At 36.5% G+C, this 24,759-nt stretch overlaps 1 protein-coding gene across 1 annotated transcript in view; it reads right to left on the reverse strand.

The window, feature by feature from the left end:
- Positions 1-24,759, reverse strand: part of mrps27 (mitochondrial ribosomal protein S27) — a 32,225-nt gene continuing 7,466 nt past the window's right edge. The window contains exons 3-11 of the mRNA XM_088629134.1: positions 24,044-24,114; positions 19,014-19,072; positions 13,178-13,292; positions 10,191-10,269; positions 9,367-9,482; positions 8,336-8,438; positions 7,591-7,733; positions 2,442-2,606; positions 1-459 (exon numbers count right to left, since the gene is read on the reverse strand). Coding sequence (XP_088485260.1) covers positions 220-459; positions 2,442-2,606; positions 7,591-7,733; positions 8,336-8,438; positions 9,367-9,482; positions 10,191-10,269; positions 13,178-13,292; positions 19,014-19,072; positions 24,044-24,114 — 1,091 coding nt within the window. The 3' untranslated portion in view covers positions 1-219. The remainder of the gene's footprint in view (positions 460-2,441; positions 2,607-7,590; positions 7,734-8,335; positions 8,439-9,366; positions 9,483-10,190; positions 10,270-13,177; positions 13,293-19,013; positions 19,073-24,043; positions 24,115-24,759) is intronic.

A 24,759-nucleotide genomic window follows, 5' to 3' on the forward strand; every position in this document is an offset into this window, starting at 1 on the left:
TTTTGGGTATTACTGGTGTGCAGGTAAAATACAAATGTGCCTTTAGGATCTAATGCAACAAAATGCTATTTTATTCTATTTATGAGAATTCTTGAACATACCCAGCCAATTAAAATAGAATATGTCCCCTATGACGTATGACTGTTTGAACTGTTCCAAACCTGGCATGTAGAAGACATTAAGAGTCCAAATTTGTGATGTTTTTGTCAGACTCTTATATTACGCTGACGCTTTGGCTGCCAGCCTGGCCTCTCGTTCCAGTCGTGCCTTTTCTCTCATTTCCCTCTCTCTCCTGATGAGCTGCTCTCTCTCCTCCTCCCACTCCTGGAGCTTCTTTTCGTACAGCGCAATGTCGGCGCCCTCCACTGAAACTAGCTGTTCGTCAACTAGGTGGGCGGTAAGGGTCACCATGCTCCTCGAGTCGACCTTGTCAAGCGACTGAAGCTTACTGCACAGCTCCTATTAAAAGAAAAAGAACAGACTGCTGACAGTGATCCATCCATAGAGAACTCACATATTGGGGTGCTCTAAAGAGACAACACTCTTTCCACAACACTTTGCAGCAGGGCTTCAGTGCTGGTAAAAGAGCTTGTGAATTCAAATTGTAAATTACATATACAGTAGGATCTCAACATCTGTGAATTTAACATTTGCAAATTTTCTTATTCGGGATTCAGTCTGGCCGCAATAGATCTGTGTGGAAGAAGAGCAGAGCAGGATGAATCCAAGCCGAAGGTTATTAAATGCGACTTTCAAAACAGCAGTGTATTAGACTAGTTCAGGTGGGTAGCTGCGTCAGCATGCGTAGGCTGCAAAGGAACAAGTAATAGGTTTATTCCATGCTGAAAAAAAGAAGAAAGAGAACACAACGTTTCGGCCGTGGAGCCTTCTTCAGGTGTGAGACAGACAGGGCAGTAGGCAAAGGTAAAGTAGCGTGTGAGAGGTGTGAAATGAAACTTCCAATGAATGGAGAAAATTTAAAAGAACAGTAATCTGTCGTTAAGGGAAGGGAGAATGTGTGATCCTAGAGATCCTTAGGATCACACATTCTCCCTTCCCTTAACGACAGATTACTGTTCTTTTAAATTTTCTCCATTCATTGGAAGTTTCATTTCACACCTCTCTGCACCCATTCTGACTTCACACCTCTTGATTGGCCTCTCTTTCTGTCCCCTGCTCCTGCCTCTCACTCCTCCTCCCTCCCAACCTTTGTTCTCCCGCTACTTTACCTTTGCCTACTGCCCTGTCTCTCTCACACCTGAAGAAGGCTCCACGGCCGAAACGTTGTGTTCTCTTTCTTTTTTTTTCAGCATGGAATAAACCTATTACTTGTTCTTGTGTATTAGACTAGACTTGTGAGATGAATCTAGCTAGTAACTGAACCTCACTCCTGGTTCTGTGTCGGCGGTGTGTGGAATGACAGGTTGGAGATGACTTTACAGGCACCTTTCTTATTACAGTGGGGGTGTGCTAGTCCAAGAGGCAGAGAGGAAAAGTGCAGGCATCCGCTGGACACAGAGGAGAGATACATTTTGTTTTTTTTAGCAGATTACTATAAATTTGTGATTACTGTTGTTTGTTTTCATTGATAAACTGTGTTTTAATTAACAAAGCCAATGCATTAGGACTTTAATTATCATATAAGGGAGGGTTACATATGTCTTTTGCCCATACATACTATGTACTGTAGTACATTAAGCGATGTTAGAGGGGCGGACGTGACTATATGCAAATGTGGCTTATTGCGATGATTCTCTGTACTGAACCCTTTCAAATGTCTAAACACTATTGTATAGATGATATCTAAAGCTTTATTTGGTAAGAAACCCATCTTGCAAAGCAGCTTCCACATGTTGTTCAAGAAGAGTGCTGGAAACAGAAAACCACAATTTGATTTTGCACGACTGCAGTCATGAATCCCTTACATCCCAAGAATTTAGGATTTTGGTATTTTATATCCATTATTTATAAAACGTAGTTTTGAATTAATTTGGTTTCTATTTAATTTAAATATAATTGACAATTTCCACTTATAAAACCAGGGCTCATGGGACAAAGGCAAATAATGGAAACCATTGTTGCTTTTTGCATTATTCTGAAAAAAAACAAACATCAAGGACTTTGTGTGCAGAGAAGCACTGAAAATATTGCTAAGTAGCATGAAAACTTTCAGTGTATCGTCCACAAGGGGTACTTGGGTAACACTGTGTTTCGGCACTTAATTACTTTGTAGTATATTTTAAGGTGTCCACACTGATTTTGCAATTAGAACGTGTTGAGAAAAGCCTCTGGGACATCACTGAATATTTTTATCCGGATTCCGCTAATGTAATCAAATTTAAGTGTTAAATTCCTTAGTATTAGATGTCATTCACGAGATGTCTTTTCTCATTGATCAGAAAATACCATGGCAATACCACTGGATTACTCGCTAAACGTACTTTGAATTTGTTTGTGTATTCAGCTAGCTTTTCCCTCTCTAATAGGTCCTCGTCATCAAGATCTGCTGCTTTGGTCTTGGTTTCCTGAGAGTCATCTGTGCCTTCAGTTGTGGTAGCCTGTACAACTGAGGAGCAGTCCAGCAGTATCACCTCCAGAAATTCAATCTGGTAGATTAAAGCAAAAAAAAAAACATTACATGAAACAAATTATACAAAAGGTACTTGACTGTCTCTGTACTGACAATAAGGTAAAACAGCATTCTTCAATAAATAGCCTGGTGAACAGAACAAAATGAGCATTACATACAAAGTTAATACATAAAAGTATGATTTAAAAACATCACTGTACAAATCTTACATTTTAAATTTCTGAATTAACATAAAAGCAGAATGCAGTAAATTGTAAGCTTTGGAGTAAAAAATCAGAATTAAATATATAAGATTTTCTTAACGTATTTCCGGTAGAGCTTGGTCAGCAAACCTGGATCTTTCAAGATCCAGTGGAGAAGCACTTTGTCATTTTTTACTTGCATGTGTTTTTAAGGAGGGAAACAAATTTAGATTTACAGGTTTTGGAGACTAGAAGAAATGTGCAGAACAGTTTGCACGAGAGAATTAGGAAGTGGTGGTGTGGAATCAAAACGTAGTAGTTAAATGCAATGCAAGACACTGCAATTTAAAAGAAGAATAGGCCTGATTTTGTTTCATACCTGTATGAAACATTGTCATTAAGTAAGTACAATCATGACGCTAACATTTATTTATAAAACTGCACCACACATGGACCACGCAGCCAAATCAAGGCTGCAGCGAGCAGCAGCTAGGAGGTGTCAGGGCTGTGGACTCGTAACTAAGAGGATGTTTGTTAAACACCTAAGTGGAGCACAGATGTTGTACTCTTCAGCAAGGTGCTTCACTCAAACTGCTCCATTAAAATACCAGGCTGTATAAATCAGTCCACGTGTCAGTTGTTTTGTATAAGCAACCAAATAATTTAATAACTAAAGCCAATATGAAATACTGTAGGAAGGGTATGTAATATGTGAGGCATCTCAATGGCTTACTATTTCTCTATCATAAATATCCAGGAATATGACACCTGGACACAGAACAGCTGAAGCTACATTACAAGATAATTCTCATTTCCATAATTATATTTTTCTGATAAAATGAAAATTCACTACATACTGTGTGCGAATGATTATAGGCTTCTCTGAAAACAAAGATAAAACTAAAACTGTGAGTCTTTTTCACTCTGATTTACTGGCAAACTAAAATCACAGACCACTGGGGTTTCTGCACTTTACATCTGTCCGTCTAACTTTAAAATATATGACAAGGCTTAGGTTATGCTCATAGGTTTCCAACATCAGCTTCACAGAGTTTGCGATTTCAGTGGTTGTTGAAAGTGCTGAAACCAAACTCTTGATTAAATTTTGAAAGGTTAATGTTCCATTTAACCCTGGGTTTTCATCTAAAGCACATATTAGGAATACCTAATCCTTGTTCTGTTTATATGATGTTGAAATATTGATACACGTCTTACTGAGATTTCTTCTCAAACAGGCTTCAATATATCTCAAGTTCTGCAAACTAGAAGTTACTCGGCTTCAGCACATAATTCACGCCCTCTCTAATCTGCACATGAACTTTAGAATGGATTTTAAGGTTCTCTACCTCACATATAAGTCGTTTCAAGTTATTTTAAGGATTCCAATGAGTGTAATCTAATCTGCTGATTCAGACCATCTTACTTTGCGAAAAACCAGACCTCACACAATGTGTACAGCACCATGCCTGTAAAACTGCCCAAGCCACTGTCCCGCTGCTACAGCAACTAATTTCCTTCTATAAGGTGTTAAGAACAAGACTAAGAATTTCAAAGAACGGGACTAACACTCAAAGCGTTGCTGTACTTATTCAGGTCAATAAAAACTGACTCTGCACAAGTCTATCTCCCGCACTTCTGATGAAGAATATTTCACAGCAGGTTCATCGTCCAGTATTATTTTTTCTTTATTCACAAGTTATCTTTCTACCATTTGGCCTGTACTCACTGCTTGAAAGAATATTTGCCGTTTTTAAATGCTAATTTAAATAAAAAGTGTTTATAAATTATTCACATGCCTTCAGAAGCCTTGTTTTCTAGCTAGCAAAAATGAAACATTTAAAACTGTAGATAAAACTGACAGTCATTCACAGCAGGAGTAACTGCCTCAAAACCATAGCTTTTCGACCAAATACATAGAACCTTAGATGTGTAGTTTTACATACTTATCAGTAAGAGCCACACAGATTCTTAAGTGTCAGAAAACCCTGCGATGGTTTATATCAAACACATTGATGGAACATGTTGTGGACTTAAAAAAGGTATGGGCTTTGGATTTCTATCATTTTTATGAAAGTTTTAAGGCATTTTAAATTCATCTTGAGCAGAACAGAATTTATTTTTGTTTCTGAAGAAAAAGCTGCTCAGATGTATCTATGGGTAAATGTTCTCAATAAGGAAATCTTTATTTAGCATATCACAATTCAGAGTCAATTTAACTGGAAGATTTTGTGAGTACATGACTTAGTAATATACATAGTAACCTCAGAAACATAACTGAAATGTCTTCATTCATTAAACAACAGCGCTAGGTACAAGAATGTTAAAAGTGTAATAAGGTGTTATGACTTCAGCAGCTGACTGGTCAAGGTTAACTACCAGAAGGTATGACTGTGTTCAGGGCAGACAGAAAAAACAGCTTTCCTGTCATATTTGTGGTGCCTTATCTGAATGATCGCACCTCTGTCACATCCATCAGTGCAGTAAATACATTCATAGAACAGCACAGACTAAACAGTTATTTTTAAAGGACAAAGTTCCATGTAATAAGTTGAGCTTTTATCCTTCAAAACTGAAATGACCACAGCAATGCTACAAATCTCTATATTAATTGCAAAGGCAGAATTACGGCACTCCCAGGGAATTTTATAAAAAGTATGGTTTAATAAGATGAAAAGTTGGTTACAGTCTCGCTTTCCTGCACTAAAGTCCTTACTGAAATAACACTATTCTGCCCTCAGATCCTGTGTGGGAGGATGCCTGAAGTGGTCTTACAACTTCTCCGCATTTACTTTAAATCACATTAATGTAATCCGCAGATTATGCTGAAGTCAAATTGAATCAATGGTGATCTCTGACGTGCAAGGCCAGTGCTCTCGGGAAAACAGAGGCCAGTCAGGACCCTGTCAGTTTCCCTTCTCTCATTCATGGAGTTTCAGAGATAATTCTGGATGCCTATATGATACCAGGCAAAGAACAAAAAACCCAACAGAAGAAAACTTCTTGCTGAATGGCTATACACTGTAATCATAGCCTGCCCAGAAAATGCTTATTTATCCAGTTATATTCTGATATCAATTTCACACTAAATTTTGTATAATTATGTTTTGTTTCTGTTTCTTTCAAACACCCCACCCTAGAATAGGGATTCATAAATAAGTTAGTAAGAACAACACAATTCAATTACATTTTTATTTCTACTCATTTGCAAAGAAAAGCAACCCGTGACTGAAAAGGCTAATATGCAACAATCTAAAGCACTGTTCATATTTCAAACAATTTCTTAAAGATGTTCTGTAAGGCAGTCCTGATAAACGTAAAACAACTAGGCAAGCAGTATCAATTACATCTTTTGGCTATTTTTGCCAGATGAAAGGAGCAAGAGTACAGAAGAGAAAAAAACAATAAGAAAATTGTTTTAATGACCCTTTGTACTGCTGTAATTAATTACATTTTACAGTTGTAATACTTTAGGCAAAGCTACTTACCCTATTTTATTTTATTTACCATGACTGAGCTTAAAGTCATAAATTGAAAACATAGCAAAATATATCCTTATTTCTCAACTGTTGCTGCACACAAAATGTAACAAGTACACTTATTAATGAATAGATACACATGAAGCATTCTTTATACTGGAGGCATTTTCCTGGTTTAGTGTTCCATACTGGTATAATAATAGAGCCAAGTCTGTAATGACAAATATCTTACTGAAAGTCATCAGTGTATGCATACCCATCTGTTAAAATATATCTCCCTTCCATCAAGACTTCCTGCCTTCTATACAGTCTATTCTTCAGTCTTCATTTATTTCTGCCTCCCATTTGCTCACAATTGCCAATATTTTAATTGTGTGACAGATTTGGAATCAAATTACATTTAACCTGAATTAACACAGTCCTCTCAAACAGAATACAGAGCCCATTGTCTCAGGAATTAAACATTAAGTAGTTAATTAAATTGAAGATAAAGAGGTCCTAGAGGTGGGTGATATGTCCTGAATTCAAACAGTTATCTCCAGGGTGTAGGACTAATAGAGCACTCTGGATGTCTGCATCTCCTAGAACTCATTTCTCATTTCATATTTCAAGGGCTTTTTGTTATCCCAAACATTGATGTTTGTGATAAATACTCTCTTCAGTCAACATATAAGAGTTTAATTAAAAATAAACAGCTGTCCTTAAAAGACCACAAGAGAGGAAGAAAAGCTCTATTTCTTAGCTTTACAACCTACAATCTTGTGAAAACTCTGGTATTCAATTCACTTCTGCATGTCAGCAGAAAAATGTACAGCTAAAGGCTTATGCTTGTCAAAGCCATAAGGCATGATTAAACACCATTACATACTATAATGTCTATTTTAACATCCATGGCCTAAGTCCTATTTTGAACAAAGGATCCAAAATACAGAGTGGCACAGTGTTGCAGTGGTTAGTGTTGATGCCTCACAGCTCTCAGGCCCTTAGTTCAATTATTGGGGAGCTATCTGTGTGGTGTCTGCACGTTCTACTCATGTTCACATGGGTTTCCTTCAGGTGCTCTGGTTTCCCTCCACATTCCAAAAAGACACAGGTAGTTTAATTAGCTTCTGCGAAAACTGGCCCTGGTGCGAGTGTGTGCGTGCTACATGTCTGCCTGCCCTGCAATGGACTGGTGTTTCTTGCCAGGGTTAGACTCCGGTTCTCCCGCGACCCTGAATTGGAAGAAGCTTGGAAAATGGATTGATGAATCAAAAACATTTTAAACTCGCAGAAGTTCAGTTTGATGAACTCAATGTTACAGAACACAGAAAAAAGAAGTCACAAAGTATTTCACACTCACTACTTCTTTTGACAGTCTGAAATCGCCATGTGACAAAGACACTTTCTCCATCACTTCCAAGGCCCTGCTGAGATAGCCAGACGTCCACATCAGTGGCATCTGATGGAAGACGGCATGGATTCCTTTGCACAGTTCCACTTTACCTGAAGACAAGGCAGAAGAAACAGTTTGTACACATACTGCTTCCTTTCAAATTAGTATAATATCACACATTAAGGCAGAAACCAGCTAGGTGCAGTTTAGGAGCCAAACATAACAAATTGGTCAACTCTGTAAAGGTCCTTCTGAAATAAATCTGCCAAGCTGGAGTACTATATAGCACGTCTGAATACATGCTACTTAATGAACAGTATTAACTATGTCTTACACAAGAAATAATCTAAACAAGCATGTGGAACTGTGGTATTGTAAACTTTTTTAGACAAATCCTTGTCCTAATAAATGCTCTCAACTAATGTTTCTAAGATGCTTGTGGTAGGATTGCATAATAGGGTAACAGGACATGCATAGGGACACACACGTATCTGAGATACAGATACTTTATAGTTACGAACATGAATTATTTGAATAAATAATAAAATAAAAAATAAAAAAAATATTTTTGTATCATAAAAATATCATTTCAAAACATCTCCTAAACCTGACAGTTGAAAGGATATTAGGTTATTTTACAACATGAAAGTGTTCATTATTTTGTGCCCTTATCAAACACAAGAGAATCAAAGAGAAAGGCTCAACAAGGCACCGAGCAGAGAGTAGCCAAGCAGTTGGGAACTGAAGCCGACGGTGTTCTCCTGTTTCATAGCTGCAATCAGAAACCCGGCCCCAAGGTTTCTCTCCTGTTCCCACTGGAGGGATTTAAAAACAAAAAAGACAAAAAAGTGCGAGTTGGAAATCAGCCACGTTCATGATTAATCAGACTAGCTAAACAAAGCTGATAAAAAGCATCAAACAAAAGTGTAACCCAGCAGTGGAACAGTGATGATAACAAAGGGAGGTCATCTAATTCTTTTTTCAGCTTTTTAAAGCTGCTTAAAAAAATTGTCAGTTGAAAACATGCAAGCATGGAGTTGAAGGAAAATAAAATGTTTTTCACAACAGGACATAATGTTTTCAATACCGGTACCCACAAAACATCAGTGCCTTGGAAAAAATAAAATTATATGATAACATAACACTCATAAAATCTGAGAAAACTAATCTTCTCAAACCATTACTATGGAGCCTGGTGTAGTTTGTATCGAGAAAAAATTCCATCATTTTTACACAAAGCCTTATCATTTTTCCATGAATAATAAGTTCAAGTGTTCTAAATATATGATTTGCTGCCATAAACAAAATGTACTCTCTCTTCAATACAGGATTCAAGCATTCCTAAATTGCAACTCGCAGAGAAGCTGAAGATAGCTAGAGTCCTGTTGCCTTTCTGTTTTTCCCTGACCCCATTAAAATAAGGCTATGACAAGACTATCAACTCTTACAAGAAGGTAGTTAGAAATGTAAACTGAGATAAGCTATCACATGCTTTATCACTTATCATACAAGCAGTCATTGTGTGCAGCTTCACACTTAAAATAAGAATGATTTGCTTTTTGTAGTAACACAAATATGATGTTGTGTCTTTATAATTTTCACAAATCTGTAATCACAATACCTTTGAAACAGAATTAAAAAGATTCATAAATACATACTCATTAAAATAATTTCCTTAAAATACATGTTAAATATAATTTAACCATTTACTAGAGACAGCCACATAATCAGAATCTTAATTACCTTGAATTCAGGCTTGGTTTCTAAATACTTGGTCAGAGCGTGTAGTGACAAAATCTGAGTCGAGGGCAGATCAAAAGCCTCTTGCAACATCACTTCCACCACCACAGAGAAAGCACCTGCAGAATGAAATATCTTTTTTTTTATCCCAACTCTAAACCAACAGCATTGCAGACCAACATGAACCTCACTTATTGGAAATAAGGAGGTACGGAGCCATCATACCTGTCTGAAATCGTAATATGTAAACAGGCCAAATGCGCATAGCACAGTGAGACAGACCTGTTAAGGAATCCCATGCTAGAAAGCTCTTTATTATGGTATGGGGTAGCCATTCAGACCACCCCAATGCTCTTGTTAGTGCAACACTAGCTATGAGCGACATGCCTCTCGTCCAGCAGGAGGTGCTGTTCCTTTTGCACCGGGCTGCGCAACCTGAGACAGTGTTAAAAGATGAATGACTCAAAGGTTGGGGTGTCTGAGAAATCTGACTACTTCTTCTGTCTCGTGTGTGGTTGTAAGCTTTGTAGATGGGATACAGCAAATAATAGTTAGCAATCCTAATTTTTTTTTAAGTTTAAAATTAGCTCTAGTAAGAGATCATTTATTTTATTTACCAAATCTTTCAATGTATGTATTAAATTCCGTTGCACACAAGCAGGTTTCTAACTTCCCACCTCGTTTAATCACTAGATAACACATATACTGTATGGCAGAGCCAATGACAGAAAAATGAAATATTAACATAAAGGATCACAAAGCATTTCCACCAGGAGACTTTGTCAGCGTAAATCATTAACAACACTTGTATCTCCCATGAGTGTTACCTTCATAATCTTTATCCTTTAAAAAGGAATCCATCAGCAAATTAAATGTGAAGTCATCTGGAAATATTCCATATTGCACCTTAAATAAAATTGCAGGAAAGAAAAAAAACTGTCAAGCATCAAGCCAGCAATTAACAGGAAATTATTAAGTTTAGTTTAAAATTATTTGAGACATTTTTAACTAAATTTTCAAAAAAGTACTCATGTCTCTTTAGTTAAATATGTTAAGGTAGTAGTATCTGGAACAGCAGTAAGAAGCATATATTAAAAAGTATTTGTTTCCATTTTAGTCATAAAATGAAAAGAATTCAAAGAGAAAGAAGAACAAAATAATTAATTAAAACATTTTCCCAGGATACACAGGGTTACTTTCAAAGGAGGAGCAGAGACACAAGGACACAGGAAAGCATGTTAATAAAATAAAAAAAACTTTACAGTTTGCTTATTAATTAACTTCCACATGTTGATACAAATTATTTTGGCAATTAATATGGAGAACATGATGGTATGTAAAGAATGAAGCACATAATTTAAACAACACCTCTGGTTAAAGTGCAACAATATGTTGTTTGAGATGGTACTTAATGTTATGAGCATCATCTGTTTACTTCATTAAAACTTGTATAAGATGAATCCAGTTATACAGCAGAGTAAAATGGTGTGTCAAGGCATCAGCAAGAGATGGCACAATCACAGTATAAGCAGCCTTCCGAGAGTCAGGATGTATAAATACTGTCCCATTGATTTTCACACAAAACTTTTAAGTGAAATACCTCACGTGGAAATTCCAGTCACCTTTACCTTTCTTAAGTGAGTTTAAGAAAGAGTTGCGGTCTGTGCCCAGACTCAATCATAGAAGGATCACTATCTCCAGGAAAACAGCCATTTCTGTAGTAATCTTTCATAACGCCAACTGCACCCAAATCAGTGATGCAAGAAAAGCAGGAAACCATCTCAGTCTCCAGGCTGGTTCTATTCCACAGTGAAGAATTTGTGGCCAAATGAGAAGAAAAGTGTTAGATTAGGACTCTGTCAGTCAGTGCATTGATGGAGGACCAAGAAAGAGTGCATTCAGACAGGTTCGGACTGAGAAAACCAGACAGGCTCCGGTAATTTCTACCAACTAAGAAAGACAGGGGAAGCCTTGGCAGGACATCTGTGGAGTGAGAGAAAATCTTGTGGTTGTTCTCCCGGAGGGCAGTGGTCATGACAGGCTCACAGCCATGGGGAGCAATGAAGAACAGAGTCAGCTGGAGAACACACAGGAAGAGGAGAGGAAGTTCTGCACTTACAGTGACCCAGAGGCAGGACAGAGGAATGAAAGAGATGTTTCCCTTGCCCACAACTCTGGGCTGAGGGCAGTGCTGCTTTCTCCGCAATACAATGAGATGAGTGAAAGGAAGATGCATGAGAAAATCACATAGAGAAAATGGAGAAGCTAGGGGTAGGGACCACAAAGTGAAGATTCCTGCAGGGAACACAATCCCAGACAAACTGGGAGGGATGAGAGAGTTCTGCCTGTAGAAGTGCAGACAGGGCAAAGAGGATATTAGAGGAGAGGGTTCATACCCCCAGATCTGCCCCTAAGAGGCATGAGATGAGTGTGTGACTGCTTTTGGTCAGCTATTCCAGAAAAGAGACTAAGAGATGTTTAGACTGTTTAGAGGTAGCATAAATCCTGCTGTGCCAAAGACAGACAATCCCGACTGTATGGCGCCACTTTTAATCAAGTCATTAGACCTTATTTGCTGTCCTTCCTGGAGGCTCACCACGTTATTGACAACACTGCAGCAGGACAGCACACATCCTCTTGCAGCACGTGTAACAAAGGCTAGATGCAAGATGAGAATGTGACAATTATCTCATGGATGCTCTGCTCCCCAGACCTGATACCCACTGAATATTAATTGAATGAACCAGGATGACATGTGAAATCGAAGGGCTCAGAGACCACTGGAACAACACATTCTAGTTCAGACTCTATGAGAGCAATAGATACATAATCCCATAAAACAGCATCTGCAACCTGGTGCAAAGCATGCATCACAGGTGTACAGTTTGTTATTGTTTCCAGCAGTGGCAACACATGCTATATGACTGTGACTTTTACAGTACATCCCCTGTTGATCAGCCCTGTTGGTGACAAATGTTAATCTGCATAATGAATTCACCCAGCCAATATCGAGTCTGTTCAATAAAATGTCAGGGCACCTTCTACAGAAAAGAAAGTTTGCTAATTGCTTTTATTAAGTGACAGTTATTAAGCCATACGTTTCTTTTGAGGCTGAGTATATTAATGACCATATCCTTACAAAAAAAAAGGATGAAGAAGATAAAGCTTCATAGGTGACAGTTTAATATGGCATTGTATAATATGGTTTAATACAGTTTAATATGGTATACAGGGAAAAGTACTTCTAAAATAGGACACGAAAGACACCTTTATACTATTGTGTTGTGACTATATGTCACAACATAAACATTTCATATCAAAATGGAAAGGATTCCAGACAATCCTCAACCACAGACTGCTGTACCTGCAGGAATTTAACAAGGGATTGGAGGGAATGAACACCAGTTTGTGCAAATTGCTGAGGACTATGAAGTGCACGTCTCTCTGAGGAGCTGGAATGAGATGGTTTAACCATTTCATGGCATCCAGACCTCAGCATTCCTCAAGTATTAAAGAAAACAAAATGAATCCCTGTCACTCAATGAAAGAGTTCTTCAAATGTAACACTGTAACTGGGCCCAGAGGAGGGCATACCCTAGTTCTGGTCCTGGTAACCAGAATAATGATCAGAACTTCTGCCCCTAAGACAAATTAAACTTTAAAGTATCTTATGAATATTTACAGATAAAAGCTCTGGCAAAACTAGTGATTTAAATTCAGACAGAACGTACTGTATGGTCTAAAAAGACCTAGCTAGAAACTGCATTCTACAATGTGTAGGACTTTGATTTTGTTCCTAGAAACTGTACAATACCTTATTCTTCAGGGTGTGTAGTGCCTTGTCACGGGCCTCATACTTCAGACATTGTCTAACCCAGCTGTGCGTGGTCCATTCTCTGAGGTACCAGCAATTTGGACTATGACGAAACCTAATCGCATTAGGGGGAAAAAAAAAACAATGTGTGAATCCCATATATTGTATAATATTAGACAAAATGATATTAGACCAGCAAATTCTTGTTAAATCCTGCATTTAAAGCACCTGAGTAATGACTACAAGAACTGGCAATTGATGGCTTCAGCCTTCTACCTTTGCAACAGAATTTAGCATGTATTCATTTGCCAATTAACTGAAATCATCGATGTCCACTCGGGCTTCCCCTCAGATCTGTTAAGTTTTTATTTTATTACATAAAATGTTGCTCTAAGGAGCAAATTAAAAACCTTTGAAAAAAAGATACAGTATATGAATTCCCCACACTATAAACAACCCAGTGTAAGCCTTCAGAAGTATTAACAAGGAGGGTCTTCTGCTTTCACATCTTACTAGAGCATGTATCAGGGGTTCTGGAATAGCACTGAAAATAATATACAACTACATCATAAATCAGGTCTCCCCAACCTAGTACTGGGGACCACAGCGTCTTTCAGCTTGTGTTCCAGATATTTCCAATTCAAATTAAGCCTCACAAACTAAACTGTTTGCTTAATTAAGCCTTAATTATTTTTCATTCTAAACAGTTAAAGGTTTTAGGTCACCAAGTAACATTTATGAATGTACCGAAATACCTAAAGATTTATAAACTGAAAGCAATTAGTTTATATTAGTTTGTACAATCAGTACAATGAAAGGCACAGATCTCAACTGTAAAAAATCAGAGGCCACTGAGGTCTGTTTAAGAGCAAGTTTAGGAACTCCTGGTTTAAACATCAAAGCACAATTTAAAGATCACAACTCTCAGGTTTTCCCACTTTCACAAGCATCACAATGCCTCCTTTCTTGAGAGAACTAGATAACTAGATACTTTTCACAATTTGTAGTTATGTTTATGTGTTGTAGACATTGAGAAAAAATATATTTTTAAATTAAAAAATCTGATGTTGTATTCATGTTGCTCCCTCCTGATTTAATACAGTCCACAGTGATTCATGGCAGAATCAACTATAAGTTAGTAGAATCAATCTACTTGCACGACAACCTGTATGTCAGAAGAGATAATATATTTTTATATTACATACATTTTATTTATATTACAATATTACATTAATATTTTATTACAATATTCGCCACAGTATTGTAATATAATTTTTTCTCATTTAAAATCTAACTACCTTTTTTATGTTGTGCTATATAATAAAGATCAGCATGATTAGAATGCACAAATACAGTGGAAGGCATACAGTATATTTAGGAAAAAGGCCATAATAAACTCTTATTTTAATGATAACTTACAATGTAGATTAATTTGCAAAGAATAAACAAGCAATTCATAGGAAGAGAAGGACACAACATTCAGGCTCAAGCTTTTTTAGGTCTTGAGACACAAAGAAGTTCCATACTGAGATAAAGAGATCTAAAAAAAAATGCACAGAATCATACACCAAACAATAGGAAGAAAAATCAGTCTATATAACAGGAATAAAAGGTAGGACTCAGCTTCATTTAACTGGGAAACTGTCAGTTGATCACAAAGGTACGAAAGCAATGATAACGCAAAACAATGCTTTCACTTTTGATCCTGGTGTTTTTTGTTACTTGTTTTAATTGGTTTCAGTGATGAAGATAATGGTAGTTTCTGTAAAATCACTTTTTGAAAAACGAAGGCCTTGGCGTCATTCTGCACCCCCCAGATGTCATTAATAATCCAGCGTTTTTAGCTTGGCCTCCGATAGGTTGAGAGCAGAGCACAAAGCGATGGGGTGAGCTGCTGTTGCTATGGCAATGCAGGAATAAGATTTCCCCAGGAGTCTGGTGATGTGCTCAATATGGGTTTCTCACTCAGATTTACAGCCATGATTTGCAACTGTTAAAGTTGTTAAACTTTATTTCCAACTTTTCTGACTGTGTAATATTACCCATTAGATGTGTAAATGCTGTTTCATGCTTTAGAAAAACGAACATCATATCCTAACTTACATCTCTTATTCACTGTCTTATTCTGAAATGAGACCTAATTTATTGTCTGAATAGGAAATAGCATGTTACTGCAACGCCTGTCAAACACTCAGTTGTGCTATTCAAACCTGTGAAATTGTAACTAAACTAAAAAATAAAAGCACTTGTTTAAAGCAAGGCTTGATGATATTAGACCTTGTAAATGACATGCTTTAATTAATTCAAATGACTCATTACCCAGAGTCTCAGCTTCATGCAGTGCAAAATTAACAATTATCTTCACCAACATGCTGGGAGATCACACTGCATATACCTATTTATAATAAAAAATAATAAAAAATCATTTTATTCTTCACAGCTCAATTAAGACATTTTAAACAAAGGGGGACAGTAGTGTAAATGTCCTTTAACTCTGGTTATAAATAATTATACTTGTAACCTAACCTTAAAGCTAACTGGTACAAAACAGAGACAAAAGAGTGGTATCTGGCTTTCAAAGTGCAATTTATGCTAAGCACACTGTCTTCCATGAATACAGTTTTCAGAACTGAAGACCATCTGAGGGGCTCACACTGGCACACCATGCGAAACCACTCCAAAACATACGTTAGACATGCTTCGCGAATTGGACACTGAGTTGTTTTGAGTGTGTGCCAAGTTAATGGTCTTGGCTGAAGAACCATGGAAATCACAAGATTGGCATTCACTCTCCCAGTAGCTTGGCCATGGTAAATTAACAGTGGCTGATTTGCCTCATTACACCACAGAAACCATTACGGAACAGGCAACCTGATGAGTGGCCCTGGGAAGAAATGCTACTGAGCTCAGTCCTCAGCAGCTTCACCTGTCTGATCTATTTGACCCACTATTCTCATACAGTGTGGATATGCTCTTTTACTAACATATGTGTTGAAAAGGGAGAGAACGTTTACTCCAAATAATGGGGAAAAAAAGAAGCCAAAAAACTTTCTGGCTATTAATCTAACAGTAGATTTTCCTTTCCTTTTCTGAAATGATGACCCAATATTAATGAAGTACCAACACAACACATACACAATAACAGACGTTTGCTGTACAAACTTTGTGGTTAAAATAATCTAATGCATTAAACCTCCAATGTTGCTTAATATGAGCTGCTTTTAATCAGTTACATTAATAAGCTAGAGACGTGACAAGAAATTACAACATCAATATATTTAAAAGGTCAAAAGAAGCACTATAAAGCGTATAAAATAAAGTAATATTTAATGCATTGCACATAATGCAAAAATGACAAAACTGAAAAGCGTTTTCCATTCTTTTAGCAATTGTTCATGACATCATGAAGAAAGGACTTCAAGTACCATGATATAATGAGCAAAATTCTAATTAATATTCTAAAAGGGACTCTTTCATTGTAAGCAATTATATATCTTATACAAACAGCTATCACTGAATGAAAGCAGCCCTCTTTAAAAAAATCCCATTAATACTTTGAACATTCCATTATGCAAATGAAATGACCAATAATTTTAAAAACAAGAGCTCAGTGGTACCAGTGAGTAAGTGAGTCTGCATACTTACAGATAAGAAATATTGCACTTCAGCTTTAGACATACTGTATGCTATGTGTACTTGCTCAGTATCTGAAAAACACTGTCTGGGCACACATTTAAATAATCTATTTTATTGGAACTGATGATTTCCAGTTTTGACAGGCAACTGGGAGTCAAATATCATTTAATACAGTCCAGCAGGAAAAATGTGCTCATACTTAAATTCTTCTGAATCTTCCATAGATTTCACATCATCTTACTATGGATGGTAAACAATTACTATATGCTAAAAGGGTCAAATGTCAGTTATACTAATAAAAAGTGATCTCATACTGGAGAGAATCCATTTAGTCTTGAAGCAGTAATTGTAAAGTCAACTCAATTAACTTGTTCAGGTTCAACAGTGGAAAAACAAGTGGAAACTACAAGGAAGTGCATCTAAAACAAGAATTTTTTTCCCCCACAAAGTGTTGTAAGACTTTCAAGCAAGCTAACTAGCCATCTTGTCAAAACGGGCTTCTTTTAAGAAACAACTGCATGACATTCTTCAATTTGGCAACTAAATGGCCTCCTCTCATTTGTAATCTCTCCTATGTTTTTTATGTTTAAAGGTTATTTTCCTTTAAAATGAATTTAAGAGGGAACCATTAGTCCACACTAACAGAGCAAGGATGTTCTATTTTTTTCCTCTTCCCGACCCACATATACTGTAAATACAGTACTCTATCTTGTTTATGAGAGGCCTCTGAATATAGATAACGAATTTTCATTAAAAAAAGAAGGAAGCCAGTGAAAGGAAAAGGCACACAAAAACTAGCAATAATCAAGTCTTGATTATTTTTAGGGTGTATGTTTTGTGTTTTTGCATATCTCTGAAAATAGAGATAATTATGGCAGATATTTTTTTAATGAAATCACCAGTCACTAACATTTACATCAAAGTATTAATTAAACTATGTATTACATATGAATAACAATTTGTAGATTTTGTTTAATTAAATAAGATGATTATATAAAAGTTTATATGAATCACATTATTTTACTACTTGAAATGTTATACAAAATACTGAAAACCTGTTACTGAAGATAGGAGAAATGTCATTTCCTTTTTCAGAAACTGACATCATGACATCATGTTGAGGGAGGCATACAGTATGCCTCCAAATTACTGGCATATAGAAGACAAGACAGATGTCACCCAAGTAGGATATCACCAGTATTGAGACCTGCCCTTGACACTGTACCAATAGCAGAAGCAAAATTAAGGTATTTTTGTATGCTCTCCTACTTAAATTAGTTACATATTAAAACTGCTGCTCTACTTTTAATATGTGTTAATGTTGTTTTCCTTCACTCCCTTCTAGCATTCACTCTTTTACAATGAATCCACTTTTCATCTTTTAATGAAGTTCTTGAATACAAGATAATATATGTATGGTTTCATTATCTTTATTTACAGATTTGTTTTTTGCAAGGGTAGTTATAGATCACTTTATTAGCTTGCATTATCTTGCATTAGGAATTTGTCTTTTCGCATACCCCAGATTGCTCTCTACGAGACACACAGGCACACAGACAGGGAGAGAGAAGCTTGGGGTTAGAGCGCAGGGTCAGCCATTTATACAGCACCCCTGGAGCAGCATGGGTTAAAGGCCTTGGTCAGGGGCCCAACAGAGGAGGATTCCTCTGCAGGCTTCGGGATTTGAACCGGCAACCTTCCAGCCACAGGCGCGGATCCTTAGCCACAGTTCCACCACTCAGCCCATATAAAAATCTTAGTAGCTGATGCTTGTGTCACAGCCAGGTTTAGACATGATTCTGCTGCCTTAGATATTGACTGAAAATAAAATTAACTCTTGGGTCCTACGGACCCTTCAGAAATCATTTTACAAAGCCTCTACTGCCACTCTCGCTATCAGTCAGACACTAGTCTAGACATCAGTTCAGGTGCTCTGTATTAGTCTGGCAGAAGTCTGGACTTCTTTACTTTTTGACATTTTATCAAGTTCATTTTAACCAGTCCACGCACTCTGGCTGTTTTTTCTGACAATCCCACAACAGCTGAGGAAATATAAAATCCACAGTGTGGGCACGAAGAGGATACTGACTCGCCAGGAGACAGGATGTGAATCCATAAGTTAATGGCAATCAAACAAGAACTGGGGTTTATATTTTCACATTTTTATACAGGAATAAATGAAACAGCAATCCATACTTACTTGTACAGATAATACTCTGCCTGATCAATCTCTTCTCTTGAGGATATGTTGTCAACAAACTGGAAAGACAAAAACAATTGAAACATCACTGTGAATAAAATCAAAAAACTTTTTTCATACCTTAGTACCATGCTACATATATAGGATATTGCACACCAAAACAATAAATATGAACAAAAAATCACTGTAGAACTCTTTTAAATCTGTCTGTCTTTCCACAAATTAGATACAAATCTATAATATTAACAGTACAATTAAATTACAGTTAAATTACTGCACAAATTATTTTTATTTCTTTTTACTTTTAACAACACCCTGCCTTCTGATGCACTTCACATCAAACTTTCGTGTTATAGGCCTTTAGAAAATGGTTACTATATCTTAAAAAAGGAATATGATATATCAAATATTTTCTAGACTACAAACACTATTCTTTCTATTCAATTTGCTAGCAAGAAAAACCTTTAGATTGAAGGTGAATATATAACTTGTTGTTTATATGCAGGGTGGCTGAGCTGTGACACGAAAAAAAGAAAAATGTAGTATTAAGAAAATTTGAACTGGAACCTGCAGTGAGGAATGGCATTTAAGTGAATGTCTGCGAGTGTATAAATTGTAAGAAGCAGGTGCTGAAAAAAAATCAGGTGGCAGAAAACATCTTCCTGGGCTGACCATCTGCTGGTCTGTAGCATGAAAATATTTAATTTTAGTTACTGATCCTCATGACTCAACCATAAGGTCAAACATTTATTCATCAAGTCAGCTAGAAACTAAAAGAAACTAGTTTATATCCATCACTTTTCTTACAGGGCCTAAGTGCTTTTATAGTTAAGACTATGAAATATTACAATGCTCCCTTTTCTTCTCGAAGTGTTGTGCAAGATCAGAAACAAACGAGCAAATGAAGGCAGACGTTTTGTGCATTCAAAACAGGAAGAACTATTTTTAAATGTGTGTGTTATTTATCACCACAAATCCACAATGATCCAATTTAATTTCCCTCAAGAAAAAAGGAGAAGACGCTTTTCCTGGTATCCAGATTAGTAAATATGCCTTGCTGCGTTTCACTACGAGCCAGACAACACCTGGCAGTTTGGAGGGTTTTCATAAGAACTCAACTGGGCCAAGACGACAGTGACAGCTGGAGGTCAGCCACATTTGTCTGGCGGCATGAGCTCAGGGAAACCTGCCTGAGTGCAGAAAAGCAGACACATCAAAGCTGCCTGGGAACTGCCTTCCCAGCACTCCCTCCTGCATGATGAATTATGTCTCTAATGGCTGGCCCATGCGGTGCTGCACAGCGCCAACTACCAGCACAGCGAATCAGGCTGACACATCAGAGGAGAGTGTCAAGGTCGTGGGCTGTATCCTGGAGCAAGGCATTATTTTTACTTCTACATGAACTTATCCCTCTGAAGCCCAAAACCCCCAAAACGGCAGTTAATCGATATTCTGTATTGTCCCAACGAACAAAGTTTAGAATGAAGTTCTAATCAACTTTATTTCTCCATTTGTGTTACTTTGTGCAATAAATCTGTACAAAAGAATTCAAATCAAATCAAAGTTTATTTATTAAATGCACAACAATACAGCATGCAGCAGTAGTTGCTGGCAATGAAATGTCTTTTCGACGAGCTCACCGGGGGGGTGAGCAAATGTGGGTTGGGAGAGGCATCTGGCTCACTTTTTCTGCTGCTTCTTCAGCCAGGTATACTGTAGGTACAGTTTTTTTCTTTTTCTAAAAAAGTAACCAGCCTCTTATTTCATCAATTCCTTTTGGACATTCAAAGCTATGAACCCATAATCATCAGTGCCTGCAGAAAGATCCATTTTCTGTATTTTTTATCACTGTCTCCTGCACACTTTGGAGATGTTGGGATCCGGGCTGACTGTGCTCAGTCTCTCACGATTACTAATCGGACATGCTACTCCGATTTTGTCACAGTCTGCTGCAAGGATGTAGTCTGTCCTATCTCAAGTCTGGGCTAAAAATATCTTCTTTGTCTGCACTGGTAAAGACAAAACTTACTTTTCACCACAGAGATCTTGCTGCTGTAAAAAATGTGCTACTTAAAAATCTCACATTTGTACTTATAAAATTGTCAAGTTCACTGATTTGTCATAGTTAACAAGAAAATATATACATCAGCCAATGCTTTCTGTATCACTAGGAGTTAATAACATTTTATCAAAAAAATATAAATATATTCTATAATAACAGTATAAACAAGTAGGATGATTAAAAATAAACTACTAGTTTTAAAACAAACTACTAGTTTTAAAACAAATTCAAAACAAAATTCAAATACTTAAATTGTGATACCTGTGACAGGACAAGGCAACTGTAGGATTCTTTACATGTATTTGACTAACTGGACACACATTTAGGGACACAGCTGAGTGTCTTGGGTCCCACCACCAAGTCCTGCACCTCTTACCTTTACTTTTTTCCATCAACTTCTGTGCATTAGCAAATAACTTCATCTTTATAAAGACTGGATCTACTCAGCAAATGCTTTCAGTCTCACTAGAAGTCATTATCCATACATTGGAAAGGATCTATCATTGTGTCTACCGGGGAATGTTATATAACTTAGATTCACAGATGTATTTTGCTGACATAGCAATGCTTTAATCAATGGCTCATTTGTTATGTTTTAAATGTAAAAAAGAATTGAATTCCCATTAAACTTATTGCTGTTATTTGTAAGTAGACATGCACAGATACAGATATGTGGGATTCTGGTCACGGCTTTAATTACAATAACCCATGAAACTGTAACTCTTATTTCTGGCCAAGTAGGTATTACAGTTTACCTAAACACCCTGGTATGAATTTAAGCTAATGTTAATGTTAAAATATTCTCGTTGCATCTCTATATTAAGGTTAATATAGACAAAGAACTATACATAAAATATACATATATAAACAAATAAAGATTAAAAGCTTTTCATATCAATTTTAAAAATGCTACACATATTTTAGTACGGTATAATATTCACATCCATTTCTATAATTTTGGCAATAGTCTAATGGCTGTTGCTTTTGACTCACAGAGTTGGCCTTCTTTATGATTTCATTCTTAAAACAGTGCTGGTCTGAAATGAAAGACTCAATACACTGTCAGCAGAATGTTAATTCAGACTTTATGTACAGTATGCTTCAGCATGTGCAGTAACATTCATTTTTTATTTTATTTTATTTACTACTGCTAGACCCTCATCTCTATGATCGAACTGAACTGCTAGAATTACTCATCCTGAATATGTACTTTTTTCACCGATTCCATGCATTTATGTTTTATTTTATAGTTTTCCCAGAAAATATTCAAAATGACAAAATCAGACAAATACAATAAAAACAATCCTATGGATTTATTACTATAGAACAATTATTCCCCTGGGTTACCACAGAATCAATCTTGAGACATTATGCACATACTGTAATTTATGTGTTGCTTTTAGAACACAATATACTGTAAGAGTCCTGTTATAAGCAAAGATGGACTTAAGTGTATTTATGCAGTACGGGCAATTAATGATTTGTTATTCCTGAGTTCTTCTTCTACAGTGCTTATCTGGGAAACTAAAGCATGATCTTTTTTACTTAGTAAAAATGAAAATCATCCTCCAAACGAAAAGGCACATTTTAGAACTATGCAGTATGATTACAATCATTTAAAGAACATCTTAAAATTAACTGCATAGTAAACCATATCCATCAATATCCATGCTAAACTAATACTGGATATACAACAACACAAACAGAAACAATTTCAGGATTTTCAGCTATTTGTCAAAATCAAAAGCCTGAAAAATGGCAACATTCTATTTTTACAGTGACAAAATGTTTTAGAGAGTTCTAATTAATACACTATACACATTCTTGGTGCATTATAATTACACAAACAGTTGTTTTCAATACAATATTTTAAATCAAAATCGAAAGCCATCTCAATGAGCCAAAATCACCATCGCAATGAGAAAGGCTGAAGGTCTTGAAAACGTGTCTAAGAAAGTGAGCTGTTATCCTAGTCCAGGAATCGGTTTTTATAGGTTCCCATTAAATCACCAATGTCTGCATATACGGTATAATTCCACTGTGACCACTTAAATGTTACAATAGGAAACAATGTCAGTTTTTTATCAATGTAAAAAAAGGTTTATAACCCAAATATCAAAGGGGAGACCCTATTAAAGAAAGGGAGGCATAAAATGCCCAGTGGAAGGAGGGTGTTGAAGATTTGTTCTATCAAGAATCCACTGTCAACGAGAGTAAATTTCATCCCACTCACTCAATTGGAGAAGAGCTTGGAACTCCACTACCACCTAAACAGGTGATGAAAGCTACCATACAGATGAAAGAAAAACAAGGAAAATGATAGTGATGTATTTCCAGTTGAATATTTAAGCATGGTAGACCGAAACTAACACTGTACCTCCACACTCTGAGCATACAGATCATGAATGAAGACAAAAATCCAGCTTTATAAATTTTTCTTTGCTATCTACCGAACAGAATCCCCGTGTAAGTTCTCACATTTAAGACACACATCTGATTTTTACAGTCTAACAATTACTTGAAAAACACTGCAAGTAATGCCAGCAATGAATGCAGCAGGTGTTTTAAGGACTGTGACATCAAAACTCACACCAAACTGAATGGTCTACTATACAATCCTCATTCCCATCGTACTGTATGGGAACGAAATGTGGATAGTATACAGGACATTCTTAAAAGAAATGAAGTTTCTCAACTACTCTCTTTGCAGAATAATTCATGTATCAATAGGGAAGATGGAGCACATTCAGTGCTCTCTTTCAAACAGGGACAGCAAGCATTGATTAAATGCTTCAACTGCAATCATCCCAATTGGTTTAGTCATGTTAACATCAAACAGCTAGTAGTATTAAAACATAAGTTAAATTGTATGGTCCATTTAAAGGTATTAGGTAATTATGTGAATAGATCGTGCCCTGCACATACTCATTTTATCAACAATAATTGTCAGAGCTTTCATTTGTCTTACCCGTGCTATGGTTAAGGAGCTGACAGGCAACTTCCTCTCATAAGTCTTGTCCATTAGAAATGCTAATTCAGCTGTGGAGAAAATAACATTCAGATAAGAAAGAGCTGGATAATTAGACAGTGGTAAACTGATTACCCCTTTTCTTTTTAAATGAAAAACACCACTTAAACATACAAACTAGTGCCATTAATCCAACCCTTGATTCAATAAAATTATTCCTGTCCATGTTGTTACGATTTCCTTATTTTAATACCTGAGAGAAAGCTACCCTTCTCAGGGCTGCTTTGTTTAAAACAAAATATAAAATAGAGCTATTCATAATAGTTTAAAAGAGAAAACAGAGTGACATAATTAAGAAAACGGGCAGTCCTGATCCTTTACACGATTGTTTAGAATACTTTATATGATACGCTTAGTCATTCCTCTGCGTTTAAAAATGTAGTTTTATGTATCCACGGAAACCAAATAAAGATTTTCGCAGACTGATGCAATACGTCTAAGATATTAAGATCCTCAACATATGAAAAAAGCTGAGCTGTATAAATGACCAAAATGATATTTTTAATAAAAACATGACGATCAAAATAATTTTCTGCTGTGCTGTATTACTTTGTTTTCTAAGCTTCAGACATCCATCCAACTTTCTTATGGTAATTCAGACTGAGCAGCCGAGTCATGCTTCAAACACAAAGTGAAAAGAATTTTGGCTTTCTATT

This window comes from Lepisosteus platostomus, chromosome 4 (genome assembly GCF_059453375.1).
Source record: "Lepisosteus platostomus isolate fLepPlt1 chromosome 4, fLepPlt1.hap1, whole genome shotgun sequence".
In the NCBI taxonomy this organism is placed as follows: domain Eukaryota; kingdom Metazoa; phylum Chordata; class Actinopteri; order Semionotiformes; family Lepisosteidae; genus Lepisosteus; species Lepisosteus platostomus.